Source organism: Mobula birostris, chromosome 12, assembly GCF_030028105.1.
Source record: "Mobula birostris isolate sMobBir1 chromosome 12, sMobBir1.hap1, whole genome shotgun sequence".
NCBI classification, from domain to species: Eukaryota; Metazoa; Chordata; class Chondrichthyes; order Myliobatiformes; family Myliobatidae; genus Mobula; species Mobula birostris.
In genome coordinates, this window is record NC_092381.1 from 40375979 (window position 1) to 40396295 (window position 20317).

The 20317-nt window shown below is 38.4% G+C and overlaps 1 protein-coding gene across 2 annotated transcripts in view; it reads left to right on the forward strand.

Annotated features, from left to right (window-relative positions):
- Nucleotides 1–20317, forward strand: part of LOC140206310 (ERI1 exoribonuclease 3-like) — a 359410-nt gene that overhangs the window by 70504 nt on the left and 268589 nt on the right. For both annotated transcript variants that reach the window (XM_072274643.1, XM_072274644.1), the window contains exon 5: nucleotides 2742–2833. In XM_072274643.1, the coding sequence (XP_072130744.1) occupies nucleotides 2742–2833 (92 nt within the window). The remainder of the gene's footprint in view (nucleotides 1–2741; nucleotides 2834–20317) is intronic.

Here is a 20317-nt window from a genome sequence, read left to right on the forward strand (position 1 = left end):
GAAAAAAATTGACGCATGGGATGTAAAAGGTTGGCCACCCTGATATAAGGCAATGATAATAAACCTGATTATAAGTCTGATTCTGCACCTGTCAAGAAGTTGTGTCTGATCATAGATGTGTGCTCCAGAAGTCAGTGTTAGTTTCAGAGCGTAATATTGGCTAATGCTGACAGTTCCACAGTCATTAAAAATCTGGACCATAGTTTCATTTGTTAATATTCAATCATTTCTTTATAAACTGTAAAATACATAAATAAAACTAATGAAAAGCCACATTGTAAGTTTATCTTATCTAATTGCATTATCTAAGGCAATGTGGTGTAGCACAACATGTATTGGAAACCCATTGTGGGATCCACTATTTAGTTATCAGAACAGGTTATTTTAGCTGTTCTCAGACTTTACATATGTAATGTAACTGACACTTTTCATGTTACTGTATAGGCAATGTGTAGAATGGTGCAACAAGATTAAGCAAAAATCAATGTGATAATTTTGTACAAATTTTTAACATTGCCAACCATTATCTATCAAGAGAAGGATTTTAGACTCTCTTGCATGATAGATAGGGCTATTCTTAAGTAGCAGTTCTTGTATCCCCAATCCAAGCTATAATACAACTGCAATAGTCATCCATCACCACTAATGGTCTGATCAAATCTAGCACTACCATTTCTTTCTGTTCCATAAAAGAGGGAAAAAAAAGTACATCATGAATATTCCAGAAAGTGACAGCATTTGTTGTTTTTTTTTCTTTGCCAATCATTTCCGTAATCTTTTCTCCATTGTATTATTTCCCTTTAATAATAATAAAGAATTCATGGACTTTATTGTCACTAATTTTGACACCATCTGTTCAGCTGCCACTTTCTCCTTATTGCCCAGCAACCACCTTGTCCTGAATTGGGATTTTCCCATGACTTTTCTATTGTTTTAGCTCTGATGTGAATGAAATAAAATTTGTACTTCTTTTCCTTAATCTTTTCTCCATTGTACTCTTTCCCTTTAATAGTAGTAAAGAATTCATGAACTTTATTGTCACTGTATTGACAGTGATGACCATCCAAATTCTAGCCACTTTATCTGAAGCTCTAAATTGATTTTTCCTTCTGTGAAACCCTCTAAAACAACCTAACTTCTCTGCTGTTGCGAGCTGAAAAATCAGGTGGTCTCATTTACTTTTAAAGACCCCTTGAATACATTGTTGAATCTCTGCAATTAAACTTTGTATCAAAGGTTGATGACAGAATATTGTGACTTTGACTATGACAGATTTCCACTTTGTTCTTTCTGACCTCTTTGACCTCAATGTAACCTTTGATAAGATTGATCACATTATCCTTTGTCATTTTTGTTTCTTTTCGAATCTGCTCTCCAGTTGCCTTTTTGTTCATTTTTACCTGTCCTGTAGCTAAGCCTCTCAGGTGATGGGATCTTGTTTTGCTTTCTGCATCATTACATCTGCCCAGGCATCTTTTGTTTATTCTTTTCCTTTCCTGAACTTCATGCTGCCCCCCACCCCCATCTGTCCCAACTTAAAAAAATAAGGTACTCACAGCTCCAGTAATGCCAATCTGGCTCTCCAGACATGGATTCAGTTCTGACCTTGAGCACTGTCTGTATGGAGTTTGCATGTTCCCTCTGTATCCACATGATGTCTGTTCCAACCATGGTGCAAATTCAAACCGCACATCAGCATGTGGTCAGATACCCCTCAGAAATCCTAGTTTCCTCACAAACCCCAAAGATGTGCTGGTAATTGGCTTCTGGGAAAATAGTATTGCTCGGAGACTGGAGAATCAGAGGGAAGTTGATGAGCATGTTGAAGAAAATGAGTTACAAGAAAATGTGTGGGGCAATGAGAGTAAGGGGAATTCTCTGAAGCTAATGTTTGAGATCTACACCATCAAGCCACTCTTGTACTAGCTAACACACTGATTTCCAGTCCAACAACATTTTGTATACACAAAATAATCTGCGGATGCTGGGGTCAAAGCAACACTCACAACACGCTGGAGGAACTCAGCAGGTCGGGCAGCATCCGTGGCAGCATCCTGACGAAGGGTTCCGGCCCGAAACGTTGACCGATCTTTTCCACGGATGCTGCCCAACCTGCTGAGTTCCTCCAGCATGTTGTGAGTGTAACATTTTGTATATTTGTTGAAGTTCTACGGATTTTCTTTGCAGCCTAAAATTCAAAATTCTGTCTTTCTCCATGTGTTGATCCCTTGCTGTCTCACTTTTGCCTTCAGCCATACAAACATCATATTTTGGTGTTCTCAGTTTCAATATTTCTGCTTCTCATCTTTGTTTTCTGCTCTTTTCTTGAAGATGTTACTCATGATATAATAATCTATTTACCTCTTCTTTGTCCTTGTGCTTTTGTAAGAACAGAAATGTTTAAAATGCCAAATATATATACAAATATAAAAAATGGAAAGTACTTAGGATAAATTTCTTTATATGGAAAGGGCATGGAGTGTATGAAGATGATATGATTGACACACTTAAGAAGAAATGAGTGCAGAGTAAGAAGTAGTTGTAGAATGTAATACTGACATAGACCTGTCAGGCTTAATAACCTAATTTTATTCTTCAGACAATTTATGATAAAAATGAGTTTTTGATAGAATTATAGATAAATGGTTGGAAAAAAGTAGTGTTTATAATTTAATTTTATTTGTGTCCTGGAACTTGTTTCTGTCTTCTTTATTAATTGTTTTTTTTTGTGTATTTCATAGATGGTTGATGACTGGATGAGGGATAATGGATTGCTGGATCCCAAAGTTAATTCCATTTTTGTGACGTGTGGAGATTGGGATTTAAAAACAATGTAAGGAATTGGAATTTACAGATGATATTGAGTTGTTAAGGGAATCTTACTTTTCAATATTTTTATTAGTTTCTACATAGAAGAATACAGAGTACAATAAAGTATATATAAAGGTCGAAAAAACAACTACCAATTACGTTATATCTGTTCATAATAACAATCTTATTACCCCATATTCACGTAGGTTAGTCAAAGTTATATTGAAATATACTAATTTATTACAAAAGAAGAATCTAACCCCTACCAGGACCGAAGCTATTTATTAAGGAGAAAACAAAGGTAAAATACCTTCTCGTACAATAAAAATTAATAATAGCCAACATCTAAATTTAAACAACGAATTGAGGGTTTTGAAAGTTTTGAAAATAATTCAGAAAGGGTCCCTATAATGTTTGAAAGTCTTGACGAGATTCAGAAATTGAACAACGAATCTTCTCTAAATCTAAGCATGACATAACATCGCATAACCATTGAGCATGAGTAGGAGGAGAGACATCTTCTCATTTAAAAAAAAGCGCCGTCCTAGCTACAAGAGAGCTAAAGGCCAAAATATGTAAATCTGATGTCTTCAACTCAATATCTTGTCCTGCAACAATACCGAATAGGGCCGTCAGAGGATTAGGTTTAAAATTGACTTTGAAAAGTAAAGAAAAAGTTTGAAAAACTTCCTTCCAATATTTTTCAAGGCATGGACAAGTCCAAAACATATGAATTAATGAAGCTTCTCCATTATTGCATCTGTCACAGTAGGGAGATATATCCGAATAAAAACGAGATAGTTTATCTTTAGTCATATGGACTCTCTGTACCACCTTAAATTGTATGAAGGAATAGCGAGCACATAGCAATGACGTATTAACCAGTTTAAAATTTTCTTTCCAAGTTAATGTCTGTAAGTCTTGTTCCCAGAGATTCTTAATTTTGTCTAAAGGAATATTCCTCGTCTCCAGTAACATGCCATAAATATTAGATATTGAACAATTATAAAAAGGTGTCAAATTAAAATTTACATCTAGTAAATTCTTATTTGAGCTTATAGGAAATGTGCATAATTGAGATCTTAGAAAGTCTCTAATCTGTAGATATCTAAAAAAGTGAGTTTTGGGTAGGCTATATTTAGCTGACAATTGCTTAAATGAAAAAAGATTTCCTCCAACAAACAGATCCCAAAATCATTTAATACCCAACCTGTCCCATTCTTTAAAAACTAAATCATTCATGGAGGGTTTAAAAAAAATTAGAATAAATGGGACTAGAAAGGGAAAATCTCAGTAAACCAAAATAGGGAATTTTTGATATAGTTCCTCCTTATATAGAGTATGGAACATTAGAGCACTGTAACAGGCTATTTGGTTACCCATAATGCAAAATCGTACTGCATATCTGCCCTCATGTGGAAAACAATCCTCCATTCCCTGCCTGGTATAAATGTCTTTTAAACTTTGTTATTGTAATAGCAAAGAATAGGTCATCTTGTCTGAATTGAATTTACTTTTTTTTTATTGATTTATGGGTCGTAGTTTCACCAGCAAGGTCAGCATTTACTGCCCATCCCTAAATGCACTTAGGAATCATTTTAATATTTCTGATGAAGTGACTCCAAAAGTGCTACGTAGGGAGTTCCAGGATTTAGACCCTTTGATAATTAAGGAATAGTCATACGTATCAAAGTAAGGATTGTGTGTGACTTGGAAGAACTCTGTAGGTGATGGTGCTGTCAAGGTTTTTACTTGTCCTTGGTGGCTGACCATGTGGGTTTAGGAAGTTCTACAAAGCTAGCCTTGATGACTAACTGCACTGCATTCTACCCATCTGTTTGACATTGTAATTTTGACAAATGCAACTGTTATTTTTGTAATGCTTTTGCTAAGCACATTACAAAGTGGAATGGCATTAAATGAAAAGCTGAAGTGTCTGGTTATTAAAGTAGAGGTTTCTTAAGGCAGAGTGTTGAATGGGAGAAGTAAGGAGCAAAAACTTAAAGAACTTGTGTGAGTACTGAAGTAGAGCTTGCTGAAATAGAGTAATAAAGCTTTGGAGTAATTTAAAACTGGATAGGAATTTTGAAATTCTGTACAAGGAGCTTATAGAAGCTATGGATGACAAAAGTGGTGGATGGTTTGCAAACAAGTTCTCTTCATGTTTGCTTCTTTGTTAAGTTCAGGTAGGGAAGCTAGTACAGAGAGCATTAGAATAAACCTGGACTCCAAATGAAGTGTCCTTTTATTAACACATACTTGACCTAATTCAAACCAGAAAGAATGTTATAATGTAGTTCCAATTTTAGATTACTGGAACTGGGTTGTATCGGTTGCGCATCAGCAAGCAAATCATTAACATTACATTTGTACTAGTGTATTGCAAATTGCATCCATGATCCATAGACCCTAAGTTTCACTGAGTAGTTCTCACTGCCAAGATGCCAGCTAGTGTGTCTATATATATAATTATTTTTGCCAGATTTGGCTGTTAATTACTGAAGATTACTTAATACAATTTACAAACCAGATTCCAGGAGCTGTCAGTTATTATGCTCTGGGTTGATTTTTTTTTACACAATTGCTGTTGAAGCCATTTCTCTTTCTATGGATGTTGCTTGACCTAGTGAGTGTGCCCAGCTTTTAATGCCTGAATACTTTCGTTTTGCAGTTTGGTACAACATTTCGTTCGATTGCTTTTCATTAAAGTAAATTGATATATCAGAGATACATAATATAGAAAAACTCTAAGTAGTTACTGCAAAATTTAAAGAAATGCTCATTATATGGGATTGAGTTAGTTCTGCAATACTTTATCTAAAATATCCTAACAATTGCAGATGCAAAATTTAGTGTGAAAGTTTAGAAGATAAATAGCAATACAGCTATATTTATGTTATATTGACTATATTGATGTTAATTATTGATAATTGCTTCACCAATTGGTAAGCCTAGCAGCATAATCATGGTGATGTTTTAGCTGCAGTGGTTTTTAAAAGGCCTTCCAATAGGCAGCAGAATGGTTACTTATAGAGTGATAGAGTACTACAGAATGGAAACAGGCCCTTTGGCCCATCAAGCCCATGCCAGCCTGATCTTCTGCCAAGTCCTCTCTATCTGCACTTGGGTCATATCCCTTCAAACCTCTTCCATCCATGTAACATACAAACTTTGCTTGAGTATCACAAATGAGCACACATCTACTGTACATCTGCTGGCAGTTTTCTCCATGCTTTTTATTTATTTATTTTCATTTATTGAGATACATCGTGGAATAAGCCCTTCTGGCCCTTTGAGCTCTGCTGCCCAGCAATTCCCTGTGATATAATCTGAGCCTAATCATGGGACAATTTACACTTACCAATTAACTTACCAACCAGTACATCTTTGGACTGTAGGTGGAAACTGGAGCACTCAGAGGAAACCCAAGTGGTCATGGGGAAATCGTACAAACTCTTTACAGGCAGTGATGGGAATTGAACCCAGGTTGCCTATACTTTAGAGGATATATAGCTCTGAAGAAGTTATTTTAGGTAGTTGATTAATGATAGAGCAAGTTATTGATTCCAAATGTATGTAGGACCGAATTGCTCCATTGTATGTAGGATCTGCTCCAATTTGCCTTTCGGGGCAACTGGTCCACAGCAGATGCCACTTCACTGGCTCTTCGCTGAATCCTGCAACACCTGGAGAGCAAAGATACATAAATCGAGATGCTCTTTATTGATGACAGTTATTATCCCTTAAAACTAATCAATAAGCTCCAAGACCTTGGCCTCAATTCCTCCTTGTGCAATTGGATCCCAGATTTCCTTACATGCAGACCTGAATCAGATCTCCATCAACACAGGTGCACCACAGGGTTGTGTGCTTAGCCCCCTGCCTTACCCACTTTACTCCCATGACTGTGTGGCTAAACACAGTTCCAATACCATATTCAAGTTTGCTGATAACACTGTTGTTCTGGGTCGAATCAAAGGTGGTGATGAATCAGCAGACAGAGGGAGAGTGAAAATTTGGTGGAGTAGTGTCATAACAACAACCTCTTACTCAATGTCAGCAAGACCAAGGAACTGATTGTAGACTTCAAGAGAGGGAAACCGGAGGTTCATGAGCAATCCTCATTGGAGGATCAGAGGTGGAGAGGGTTAGTAGCTTTAAATTCTTGGGTGTTACTATTTCTGAGGACCTATCTGAGGAATTCTAAGTGCAATTGCGAAGAAAGCATGGCAGCATTTCTGCTTCCTTAGCAGTCTGTGAAGATTCAGCATGATATCTAAAACTTTGACAAGCTTCTATAGATGTGTAGTAGAGAGTGTATTGACTGGCTGCATCAAGGCCTGGTATGAAAACACCAATGCCTTTGAATGGAAAATCTTACAGATGATGGTGGATTTGGCCCAGTATGTCCCAGTAAGCCCTCCAAACCTTTGAGCACATCTACATGCAATGCTGTCATAGGAAAGCAGCATCCATAATCAGAGATCACCACCACTAGGCCATGCTCTTTTCTCGCTGCTGCCATCAGGTAGAAGGTACAAGAACCTCAGGACTCACACCAACAGGTCAAGAACAGTTAGTATCCCAAAAGCATCAGGCTCTTGAACAAAGTCAATAACTACACTCACTTACCCATCCATTGAGATGTTCCACAAACAACGATCTCACTTTAAGGATCCTTTATTTTGTTATCTCATGTTCTCATTATTTATTGCTATTTATTTATATTGGTATTTGCAAAACTTGCTGTCTTCTGCACTCTAGTTGATCTTTCGTAGCTCTTTCATTGATCTTGCCATAGTTACTACTCCATAGATTTGCTGAGTATGCCCACAGGAAATTGATTCTCAGGGTTGAATATGGTAACATATATGTACTTTAATAATATAATTTGCTTTGAACTTACAATTTTCAGGGGCACTGGTTGATCTATACTTGTTTTTCTTGGCATTAAGTAATCAATCCAGCATACTTAAAGGATAGCCACTTAAGAATGTTTTTGGTTATACTTTTATTATAGCAAAAGGCTCATCTGGAATCCACACAAGTATTGATGTCTATCTTAATCTAGATTCCCAGTCCTTTTATCCCAGCCTTCATACCAGGATGTACCCACTGGTTGGGGTGGATTCGGAGTTGCTTACTATTGTGCTGATCCAATACAGACAAGCTAAATAGGATGCCATACAAAACATACAACAGTGCAGAATTGAAGCCTGAGTCACTATGTTCTATTGCTTAAAAGTTCAACTTTGTTCCATTTTTCTGGAAATGAATTCCATTGGAAGAAAATCACTATGAATTTTAAGGTAGATTATCTATTAATACTCCTCTTTAACTTCCAGTTCACAGTTAAAGCCATATGTTTTCTTAGTATTTAAAGTTATGAAGTGACTTGATTGAGTAGATTTAGAGCAGGGGTTTTCAACCTTTGTTATACCATTGATCCCTACCATTATCGAGGGGTCCGTGGACCCCGGGTTGCAAACCCCTGATCTAAAGAAAATCTTCCAATTTTTTGGGAGTTATGAACAAGAACCATAACTGATGTCATTTCCAAATTGATAGAAAATTCATGAGAAACTACCTTTCTGAAATTGGTAGTAAAGGGGAATTTACTTCCACTTGGAGGAAATGAAGTAAATGGCATTTAACTTGTTAAGGACATAAGGGAGAAAGGATAGCAGGATATTCTGAAAGAACTTAATGATGAAGGAAGGGACTGTGCAATTTTGTGTCATATCTTTCCGCATTTTTCTATTGATACCAAACTTGACTAGAGAAAAAAAAGCATAATTTAAATATTTCTCTTTTTGTACATTTAAAATTAAAAACAAAATCATTTCTTGTGCACACAAGAGACTCTGCAGGTGCTGGAAGTTCTGAGCAACACACACAAAATGCTGGAGGAACTCAGAAGGTCAGGTGGCATCTATTGAAATGAATAATAAACAGTCGATGTTTTGGTTTGAGACCCTTCATCAGGAATTTTTGTGCATTATTTTTCATGGATGAGCAACAGAGAGGGAATAGGGATTTCCCTACAAATTGCTATAACCTTTGCTAGCCCAAATTAAGGATCAGTACGTCAGGTTGTACTGGAAGCGATCACATCATGAGCACCAAATGCAGTAGTGGGAGTCAGCTCTGGCAAGATTTATAGACCATCACTTTGCAGGTGAAACTGATCATCATCAATGGCTGTGATGCTTCACTCCAAGATGAGCTCAATGCCTTTTATGCATGCTTTGAAAGGGAGAATAAAACTCGACCTGGGCAGATCCTTGCAGCATCTGTTGACCTTGTGATCTCTGTCTCAGAGGCCAACGACAAGGTGTCAGACCCTAATGGTGTACCTGGTAGTGCACTGAAAATTTGCGCCAATCAACTGGCAGGAGTGTTCAAGGACATCTTCAATCTTTCACTGCTCCAGTCAGAGGGCCCCACCTGCTTCAAAAGGATGATAATCATACCAGTGCCCGAGAAGAGCAGGGTGAGCTGCCTCAATGACTATCACCCAGTTGCATTGCCATCTACTGTGCTAAGTGATTTGAGAGGTTGGTCATGGTCAGAATCAACTCCTGCTTAAGCAAGTTCAGTACCTGGACACACTGCCATCTGCCTATCGCCACAGTAGGTCTGTAGCAGATGCAGTCTCACTGGCTGGCTACTCAGCCTTATATCATCTGGACAATAGCAATATCTATGTCAAGCTGCTGTTTATTGATGACAGCTCAGCAATCAACACAATCAGGCCCTTGTTTTAATCAACAAGCTGCAAAACCTGGGCCTCTGTACCTTCCTCTGCAACCAGATCTTTGACTTCCTCATCGGGAGACCCCAGTCACTGCAGATTGGAAATAACATCTCCACCTTGCTGACAATCAACACCTCAAGGATGTGTGCTTAGCCCACAGCTCTACTCCAGCTACACCCATGACTGCTTGGCTAGGCACAGCTTAAATGCCATCTATAAATTTGCTGGTGACACAATTACTGTCGGCTGAATTTCAGATGGTGACGAGGAGGTGTGCAGAATTGAGATACATAGAAACATAGAAAATAGGTGCAGGAGTAGGCCATTCGGCCCTTCGAGCCTACACCGCCATTTATTATGATCATGGTTGATCATCCAACTCAGAACCCTGCACCAGCCTTCCCTCCATACCCCCTGATCCCCGTAGCCACAAGGGCCATATCTAACTCCCTCTTAAATATAGCCAATGAACTGGCCTCAACTGTTTCCTGTGGCAGAGAATTCCACAGATTCACCACTCTCTGTGTGAAGAAGTTTTTCCTAATCTTGGTCCTAAAAGGCTTCCCCTTTATCCTCAAACTGTGACCCCTCGTTCTGGACTTCCCCCAACATCAGGAACAATCTTCCTGCATCTAGCCTGTCCAATCCCTTTAGGATTTTATACGTTTCAATCAGATCCCCCCTCAATCTTCTAAATTCCAAGGAGTACAAGCCCAGTTCATCCAGTCTTTCTTCATATGAAAGTCCTGCCATCCCAGGAATCAATCCGGTGAACCTTCTTTGTACTCCCTCTATGGCAAGGATGTCTTTCCTCAGATTAGGGGACCAAAACTGCACACAATACTCCAGGTGTGGTCTCACCAAGGCCTTGTACAACTGCAGTAGTACCTCCCTGCTCCTGTACTTGAATCCTCTCGCTATAAATGCCAGCATACCATTCGCCTTTTTCACCGCCTGCTGTACCTGCATGCCCACTTTCAATGACTGGTGTATAATGACACCCAGGTCTCGTTGCACCTCCCCTTTTCCTAATCGGCCACCATTCAGATAATAATCTGTTTTCCTATTTTTGCCACCAAAGTGGATAACTTCACATTTATCCACGTTAAATTGCATCTGCCATGAATTTGCCCACTCACCCAATCTATCCAAGTCACCCTGCATCCTCTTAGCATTCTCCTCATAGCTAACACTGCCGCCCAGCTTTGTGTCATCCGCAAACTTGGAGATGCTGCATTTCATTCCCTCATCCAAGTCATTAATATATATTGTAAACAACTGGGGTCCCAGCACTGAGCCTTGCGGTACCCCACTAGTCACTGCCTGCCATTCTGAAAAGGTCCTGTTTATTCCCACTCTTTGCTTCCTGTCTGCTAACCAATTCTCTATCCACATCAATACCTTACCTCCAATACCGTGTGCTTTAAGTTTGCACACTAATCTCCTGTGTGGGACCTTGTCAAAAGCCTTTTGAAAATCTAAATATACCACATCCACTGGTTCTCCCCTATCCACTCTACTAGCTACATCCTCAAAAAATTCTGTGAGATTCGTCAGACATGATTTTCCTTTCACAAATCCATGCTGACTTTGTCCGATCATTTCACTGCTTTCCAAATGTGCTGTTATCACATCTTTGATAACTGACTCCAGCAGTTTCCCCACCACCGACGTTAGGCTAACCGGTCTATAATTCCCCGGTTTTTCTCTCCCTCCTTTTTTAAAAAGTGGGGTTACATTAGCCACCCTCCAATCCTCAGGAACTAGTCCAGAATCTAACGAGTTTTGAAAAATTATCACTAATGCATCCACTATTTCTTGGGCTACTTCCTTAAGCACTCTGGGATGCAGACCATCTGGCCCTGGGGATTTATCTGCCTTTAATCCCTTCAATTTACCCAACACCACTTCCCTACTAACATGTATTTCGCTCAGTTCCTCCATCTCACTGGACCCTCTGTCCCCTACTATTTCTGGAAGATTATTTATGTCCTCCTTAGTGAAGACAGAACCAAAGTAATTATTCAATTGGTCTGCCATGTCCTTGCTCCCCATATAGATAGATCAGCTGGTTGAGTGGTGTCACAAAAACAACCTTGCACGCAATGCCTCCAAGACCAAGGAATTGATGGTGGACTTCAGGAAGGGGAGATTGAGGGAACACACTCCAGTCCTCATCATGGGAACAGCAGTGGATAGGGTGAGCAGTTTCAAGTTCGTAGGTGTCAACATCACTGAAGCTCTATCCTGGGTCCAAAATATTAGTGCAATTATAAAGAAGGCATAACAGCAGCTATATTTCACTTGGAGTTTGAGGAGCCTTGGTATGTTACTGAAGATACTGGCAAATTTCTACAGGTATACCATGGAGGGGCCACTGCACAGGATTGGAAGAAACTGCAGAAAGTTGTAAATACAGCCAGCTTCATCATGGGCACTAGCATCAAAAACATCTTTAAAAGGTGATGGCTCAGGAAGGTGGCATCAATCACCATGGTTGCCCATCACCCAGGACATACTGTCTTTGCTACCAGCAAGGAGGAGAAGACACGCACTCAGTGTTTCAGGGACAGCTTCTTCCCATCTGCCATCAAATTTCTGAATGGACAATGAACCCATGAACACTACCTCATTTTTTGTTCTCTTTTTGCACGGCTGAATTTAATTTTCTTAGATATGTATTTTTGAAATTTAAAGTTTTAAATGATTATTATGTATTGCAATGTACTGCTGCCGCAGAACAACAGATTGTCAAGACAAATGGCGGTGATATCTGATTCTGATAGATAGGAAGAAGTGCCAGTGAATTAATTGTTGCTTCACCTGGAGGGTCTGTTTTGGTCTGTAGATGATGGAAAGGGCAGAAATGGAAGGACAAGTGAAAATATAAGGATAAATACTAGGATACCCCAGCAATAATGGGACAGGAAGAGAATTCATTACTGGTGATTATATAGGAATGTAAAGAGAATTAAGAATAAAACTCAGCCAGTTCGTCCTGTACAGTGGGTGATGGTGGGAAGACTTTGGAAGATGTACACTCTTGTCAAAGCCTGCTGGGCAAGTAAATGAGAAGCAGTAGACTACTTCTGTCACAATCACATAGGATAACAATAGTAATTTGTACTGGAACATTTGTACTGGAACATTTGTGTACTGAAGCAAGGTGGAGTCTTGATTGCATGAAATGTCATCAGTTGTTTGATGAAAAATGTTCATGTCTTTGGAGGGGCTGCAACAAATTTGAAGCCATTGCAATGGAGGTTAGAGAGTACTTTGCAATGATTTTTACTTCTTTGCAGAGTGTCAATAACGATGCATTTGAAGGAGGAAAAAACTGTTAAATGTTGCAGCTATTGTGGAGGTGGATCAGGTGGGCTGGTACAAGATTAGAAAGCAAACAGCTGCATGCAGCAAGGGGGAGAAAACTGAATTAGCCTGTAAAATATAAAAGAGAACATGTATATCTTCTCTTATTTAGAAGTTAAGATGTTAGTAAATAAATTACTGCAATGCAATATAAATAAATTCCTGAAGAAAAATTACCAAAAATTAAATTATGATAATTCAACTGGGAAATTAACATAGATTTGACTAATTATATAATATAGACATATTAAAGACTAATAATTCTGCATCGTCAAGCTATTCTGTTGGTGGTGTAATTAATTTTTAGTTCCCCTTCAGAAACAAAACAGACATGTAGTTAGAATAATAATTGGCTCTAATTGAGCCTTGGTGAATCTTCAACTCTTGGTAAATTCTCAACCTTATCTTGAAACCTTTTATCTGTTTTGTAGTAAAAATAGCTACCATGCAGCTTTTACTTTATTAAAACGTGTGAGACATGAGGCTGTGTGCTGCATCTATTTTAGTATCAGAAATATTTACACATTTATAAAAATATTAAAAGCTATGTTTGTTGAGGTTAATTGTATCAATTTTGCAATGTAGCACATTTGATTTTCCCAAATTGTACCCAGGGTCAGAATTGAGTTTTCCCTATAAGTTAGAAGCAATGGACTTCAAGTGATCAACGGACCTTTTACCCTTGGATCAATTTTCTTTCCCAATAAATTTAACATTTAAGTGGATCCAGAGTTTAACATGGCTGTAGGAGTAACCCAAAAAGTAGATGAATCTATAGCCTTCAAGACAGCTTTTGATTTTCTTACACCTGTAACATGGATTCATGGATATCCAATCATAACATGAAGGTTCACAAGATTGTCTTTTCTGGCACGAATTTGCTATTTCATTTACTTATTTGTTAATTTATTTAGGTATACAGCTGCAGCGTGGTATAGGCTCTTCCAGCCATACGAGCCACCCTCACCCAGCAACCCCACAACCCAGATTCACCCTAACCTAATCATGGGACAATTAATCTACATTGAACAATTAATCTTTCCGGTATGTTTTTGGACTGTGGGAGGAAACTGGAGCACCCAAGGAAAACCCACGCATTCCACAGGAGGACGTACAGAGACTGCTTATAAAACAGTGCCAGAATTGAACTCCAAACTCCAGAATATCCCATGCTGTAATCACATCGCACTAACTGCTACACCACTCATTTGTGCTGGAAAATTTATGAAATAAATATGAACCCAAAGTAATTAACTCCTAGAAACAAATCGTTGCCACTTGATAACTGTGAAGTTTCACTTTTGAGATAAAGTTAGACTTAAACATAAGAAATGTTTTTTAAATTAATATATAAGGGATGAAAAGACCAGCATTTATTACCCATCCCTATATGCCCTTTTGAATTGCTGCTGTCCATATATTTTCCATACTGCAATTGTTGAAAGACAACAAATTTACTGAAAGAGATTTCTGAGGTGAAATATTTGGTGGAGATATGACACTGTTAGACTTCTAATAATGCAAATCTTAATTTTGTTAATGTTTCATTACTTTAGGCTAAAGACTTCATTTCACCCAGAGCTTCACAATGTATTACTAATAAATAGGATGATTGCATGTGTTAATGTTATAAATTTGGGATCACACGCTGGCTTTCTAATGAAGCCTGTTATTGTTAGAGACTTGACTGACATAAATAGCCAAGAATAACAGTATAGTCCAAAATTATACTGAAAAAAATTAACAGGCTTATGAATTGCATATGTCATTATTAACATTCAAATAGGCCAACAACTTTGGGGAATAGTAAGTGCACGATGAATTACAAGTCATCTCAGATGGCATGATGAAAGGTCTTGGCCCCAATCGTCGACTGTTTATTCGCATCCATAGATGCTGCCTGACCTGCTGAGCTCCTCCAGCACATTGTGTGTATTGCTCTAGATCTCCAACATCTGCAGTACCGCTTGTACCTAGATGGCTGTCTACTTTTCACCAGTCCACTGTTAACGTCATAAAAAGAGAACCTCATTCTTAACCTCCCTGTAATTTTTATTGATTTACAATACTTATAGAATAATTCCTTAATAAACAGACTAGTTAAATTAACAGCATAAGTACTCTTTATTTGGCTGTCTATTGTAAATGATTCTTATGACTATTGTACCCTCTTAACCATGTGCTAATTGTTAATAACTGTCAATGAATTACTAACCCAGAGGATTCATTAACTTAGAAAGTGAAATGTGAGAGAACTATTTCAAGAATTGAATTTAGAATTTTATCTTGTTCTTTTGCCTCTTTTTTTAAAAAAAGTTTTACTTTCTTTTAGTATAATCTTCCAGTCATCATTCTCTTTCCCATCTGCATCCTCTTGAAGACATTAACAACAGTCCCAAGGGCAATAGCCACAATTTCCAAAAAAAGATCAGCATATGGAAACAGTGCCTGAGATGATTTTCCTCCTCTGTACCCCTACCGAAGTGCACGCATGGACATGTGTTGTGGATATTGAGGACATTTGCAATATTCTGCCATAGCAACCAGATTAGTTATTTCAGTGAAGATTAAGATAAATCTCAATCCTAATTTATGCTGCAAATGCCACATCAAGTCATGTGTTTTCTATAGCACCATGTTTTAATATCCATTTTGCACTTTTCTCTTTTTGTTTTATTATTTTTAAGTACCTATGCATTATCTGGTTCCTATATGAATCATACTGAAATCAAGAACATCTAATTGCAAACTGGCTCTAAAGGTCAATCTTTCAGCTGCTTGAAGTATGAAACTCTATACACAATGGTATGGATTGGTTATTCCCCAATTTCATCATACAGGGAAGTGTCATAGCTAGATGAAGTGACTGTTTTGAATCTCCTGGCATAATTTACATATTACTATTTAACTATTTATGGTTTTATTACTATTTAGTTATTTATGGTGCAACTGTAACGAAAACCAATTTCCCCAGGATCAATAAAGTATGACTATGACTATCAGTTCATTCCAAAGAGGAAGAAAGATTCTAAGGGGAGAAAGGGGCGACTGTGGCTGACAAGGAAAGTCAAGGACAGTAAAAGAGAAGAAGTATAACATAACAAAGATGAGCGGGAAGCCAGAGGATTGGGAAACTTTTAAAGAGATACAGAAGATAACTAAAAAGGCAATACGGGGAGAAAAGATGAGGTACGAAGGTAAGCTAGCCAAGAATATAAAGGAGGATAGTAAAAGCTTCTTTAGGTATGTGAAGAGGAAAAAATTAGTTAAGACCAAAGTTGGGCCCTTGAAGACAGAAACAGAAGACAGAAATTTATTATGGGGAACAAAGAAATGGCAGACGAGATGAACAGGTACTTTGGATCTGTCTTCACTAAGGAAGACACAAACAATCTCCCAGATATAATAGTGGCCAGAGGACCTAGGGTAACGGAGGAACTGAAGGAAATTCACATTAGACAGAAAATGGTGTTGGATAGACTGATGGGATTGAAGGCTGATAAATCCCCAGGGCCTGATGGTCTGCATCGCAGGGTACTTAAGGAGGTGGCTTTAGAAATCGTGGATGCATTGGTAATCATTTTCCGATGTTCTATAGATTCAGGATCAGTTCCTGCGGATTGGAGGGTAGCTAATGTTATCCCACTTTTTAAAAAGGAAGGAGAGAGAAAACAGGGAATTATAGACCAGTTAGCCTGACATCAGTGGTGGGGAAGATGCTGGAGTCAATTATAAAAGATGAAATAGCGGCACATTTGGATAGCAGTAACAGGATCGGTCTGAGTCAGCATGGATTTACGAGGGGGAAATCATGTTTGACTAATCTTCTGGAATTTTTTGAGGATGTAACTATGAAAATGGACAAGGGAGAGCCAGTGGATGTAGTGTACCTGGACTTTCAGAAAGCCTTTGAAAAGGTCCCACATAGGAGATTAGTGGGCAAAATTGGAGCACATGGTGTTGGGGATAGGGTACTGACATGGATGGAAAATTGGTTGGCAGACAGGAAACAAAGAGTAGGGATCAATGGGTCCCTTTCAGAATGGCAGGCAGTGACTAGTGGGGTACGGCAAGGCTCAGTGCTAGGACCGCAGCTACGTTTGTATTTACCATATACAAATGCTTGTACGTTAATGATTTAGATGAAGGCATTAAAAGTAATATTAGCAAATTTGCAGATGGCACAAAGTTGGGTGGCAGTGTGAAATGTGAGGAGGATGTTATGAGAATGCAGGGTGGCTTGGACAGGTTGGGTGAGTGGGCAGATACATGGCAGATGCAGGTTAATGTGGATAATGTGAGGTTATCCACTTTGGTGGCAAGAACAGGAAGGCAGATTACTATCTGAATGGTGTCAAGTTAGGAAAAGGGGAAGTACAATGAGATCTAGGTGTCCTTGTTCATCAGTCACTGAAAAGTAAGCATGCAGGTACATCAGGCAGTGAAGAAAGCTAATGGCATGTTGGCCTTTATAACAAGGGGAGTTGAGTATAGGAGCAAAGAGGTCCTTCTGCAGTTGTACAGGGCCCTGGTGAGACCCACCTTGTGTGCAGTTTTGGTCTCCAAATTTGAGGAAGGACATTCTTGCTATTGAGGGAGTGCAGCATAGGTTCATGAGGTTAATTCCCAGGATGGCGGGACTGTCATATGTTGAAAGATTGGAGCGACTGGGCTTGTATACACTGGAATTTAGAAGGATGAGAGGGGATCTGATTATTAAGGGATTGGACACACTAGAGGCAGGAAACATGTTCACGATGTTGGGGAAGTCCAGAACCAAAGGCCATAGTTTAAGAATAAGGGGTAGGCCATTTAGAACGGAGCTGAGGAAAAACTTATCCACCCAGAGAATTGTGGATCTGTGAAATGCTCTGCCTCGGAAGGCAGTGGAGGCCAATTCTCTGGATGCTTTCAAGAAAGAGTTAGGTAGAGCTCAAAGATAGTTGAGTGAAGGGATATGGGGAGAAGGCAGGAACTGGATACTGATTGTTGATGATCAGCCATGATCACAGTGAATGGTGGTGCTGGCTCGAAGGGTCAAATGGCCTACTCCTGCACCTATTGTCTATTATTGTAGAAGATTTTGTGAATTGCTATTATGAATTTTACATGATAGGTGGTACATAAAGTAGCCACTGTAAGATCACTGTTTAGTTCAGGTCCAAGAATGACATTGTTAACTGCTTGGCCCTTTATTGTGTTGAGCTTCATGGGTATTTTAACTAGAATTTTATGATACTCCTAACTTGGGCATTGCAAGTTGTGTAATTGCTTTGACTGGTCAAGAGATGAGTTAATCACACAGATTACATGACATCTGTTCTTCTTTTATTGCCATGTTCATTGGTACATTGAAATTTCTGGTCAGTTGTGTCACTTCAGATCCAAACTCTAACAAGTCCAAATAGGCTTACTAACCTTAGTGTTATTGTACTCAGTTAACAACCTGGTAAACGTGAGCTCAAATCTTACCAGAACAAATGGTGAAAATTAATTCAGTAGGTATTGGTATTACAAAAAGATTTCTACATTGATGCTGTAAATTGAATTTGTTTAATGAAGCTTTGGAAAATAGGTTTCATGAAATAATATCTTCTAAAACCAAAAATTCAAGAATAATGTGGTATATTCAACTATGATGTGATATTTATATTGATAGGAAACTGAAATGGGACAGAATAACCATTTAATTCAGGACTTAATTATGACCAAAACAAAATTGACACTACTTATGTAATGGGGGGGGGGGGGAATAGAGAAATGATGATGGAACATTTATTTTCAGTCACAAGAAGGTGACTAAACTGTCAGCATGTGACAGATTCAAACCAATAGGGAGGTCAAGCATGTGAGGACGAATATATGAGGATCAATGATTTTCTGTCATGGATTAAACTTCAACTAAAACTAGTAATTCACTTTCTTGGGTTACTTTTCTGAAAAAAAACTTTGACCATCAGTCTACTGACAATCATTTCTAACTTAATACCCTCCTAATATTCCCCTGGGCTGTATCAGGTCTTCTGTTATGAGTGGATTGGGCTGAAACCCTCTAAGGCAAAAATGTAATTAGGTTTGTGTTTCACTCACAGACACAGATGGGATAAATACTGTTGTTGGCAGGGAATCTTTCAAGTATGTTTTGAAGTCTTCTGTGTTCTATTTAGCATTAAAACTTATTTTCCTCTGTGCCAACTCCATCTTTGACCCAACATTATTGGTAGTGGCACTTCGTTTTGCTGTAGTTAAACATATCTTTCTTGCATTCTTATAGCAAGCTGAGTGAAAAAAAGCAAATTATGTTTGCTCCTGCTAATGTTTAGATCTTAATAACCATTTCAGTCAAACTGTAATATTTCTGAGAGTAAATGTGAGATTTCATTCTTTACATTTCACAGACTTAATTTCCTACATTTCAGTTCTGTAAATAAAAGTTACCACATGTAACAGCTAACTGTGCCCAGAAGCTCTGAGGTGACTGTACCGTTGACAGCCTCATACAATATTTATTGAGGCCTGGAAGTTGTATATGTGACCCCTGGGTCATTTGGTTAACTGTCACACACTTGGATTTTAATGGAATCACTTGTCCAGTGTGCTGGAGATTTCAACTTTATAACCACTGGAGTCCGACCAGTTTTCACCTTTAGTAACCAGAGTAACATGCTTTTGAGAGAGTGCCTTTAGAAACGACATTAAATGCTCAAACCAATGTCTCCTTTCAAAATAAAGAGCCTGATGCCAGATTTCATTAGCACATGATGACAGCTGCCATGGAGTCAAATTTTCTATTTTCAGAGTCCTTAATGCCAGAATTCCATTTCATGGGCACTGACATTTAGCAATGATGTGCTGCTCACACACTTGTTACACTGCAGATGAAATGGCAAAAAAAAATGCTCTACTGTTTAGAAATGTATAAGTGCTTCACAACAAAATCTGCACTCAGTCATCACACAGAGAATGACCTTAAGCAACAATTGCATACACAAGCGTTAGATGCAAGTGACAGACAGATGAATCGGAAATGTTTACAGTGTAGAGGAGTGCGGTTGGATATGTTACATTTTGTTGATTTATTCTAGATATTTTTCTCTGCTTCAGTTTTTTTTGAGGGTCTGCTTGTTCCAATTAAAATGAATACAGTGTAATGCCTTTTCCCTCCTAGTAGCCTGGAAATCCACGGCAAGCCTAGTGGTTGAACAGAAAAATAAACACAGTTTCACCATCCTGGCCTTATTACATGTAATCTTTCTTAAGGTGTTAGCAAACATTCCACTGGAATGTTATTTGGGCTATAATTTATGCATTTTGTAAAATAATGGTTATTTGAATGTGCTGGCAATATCTAGTTGTTATATTCTTCCATGTAAGATTGAA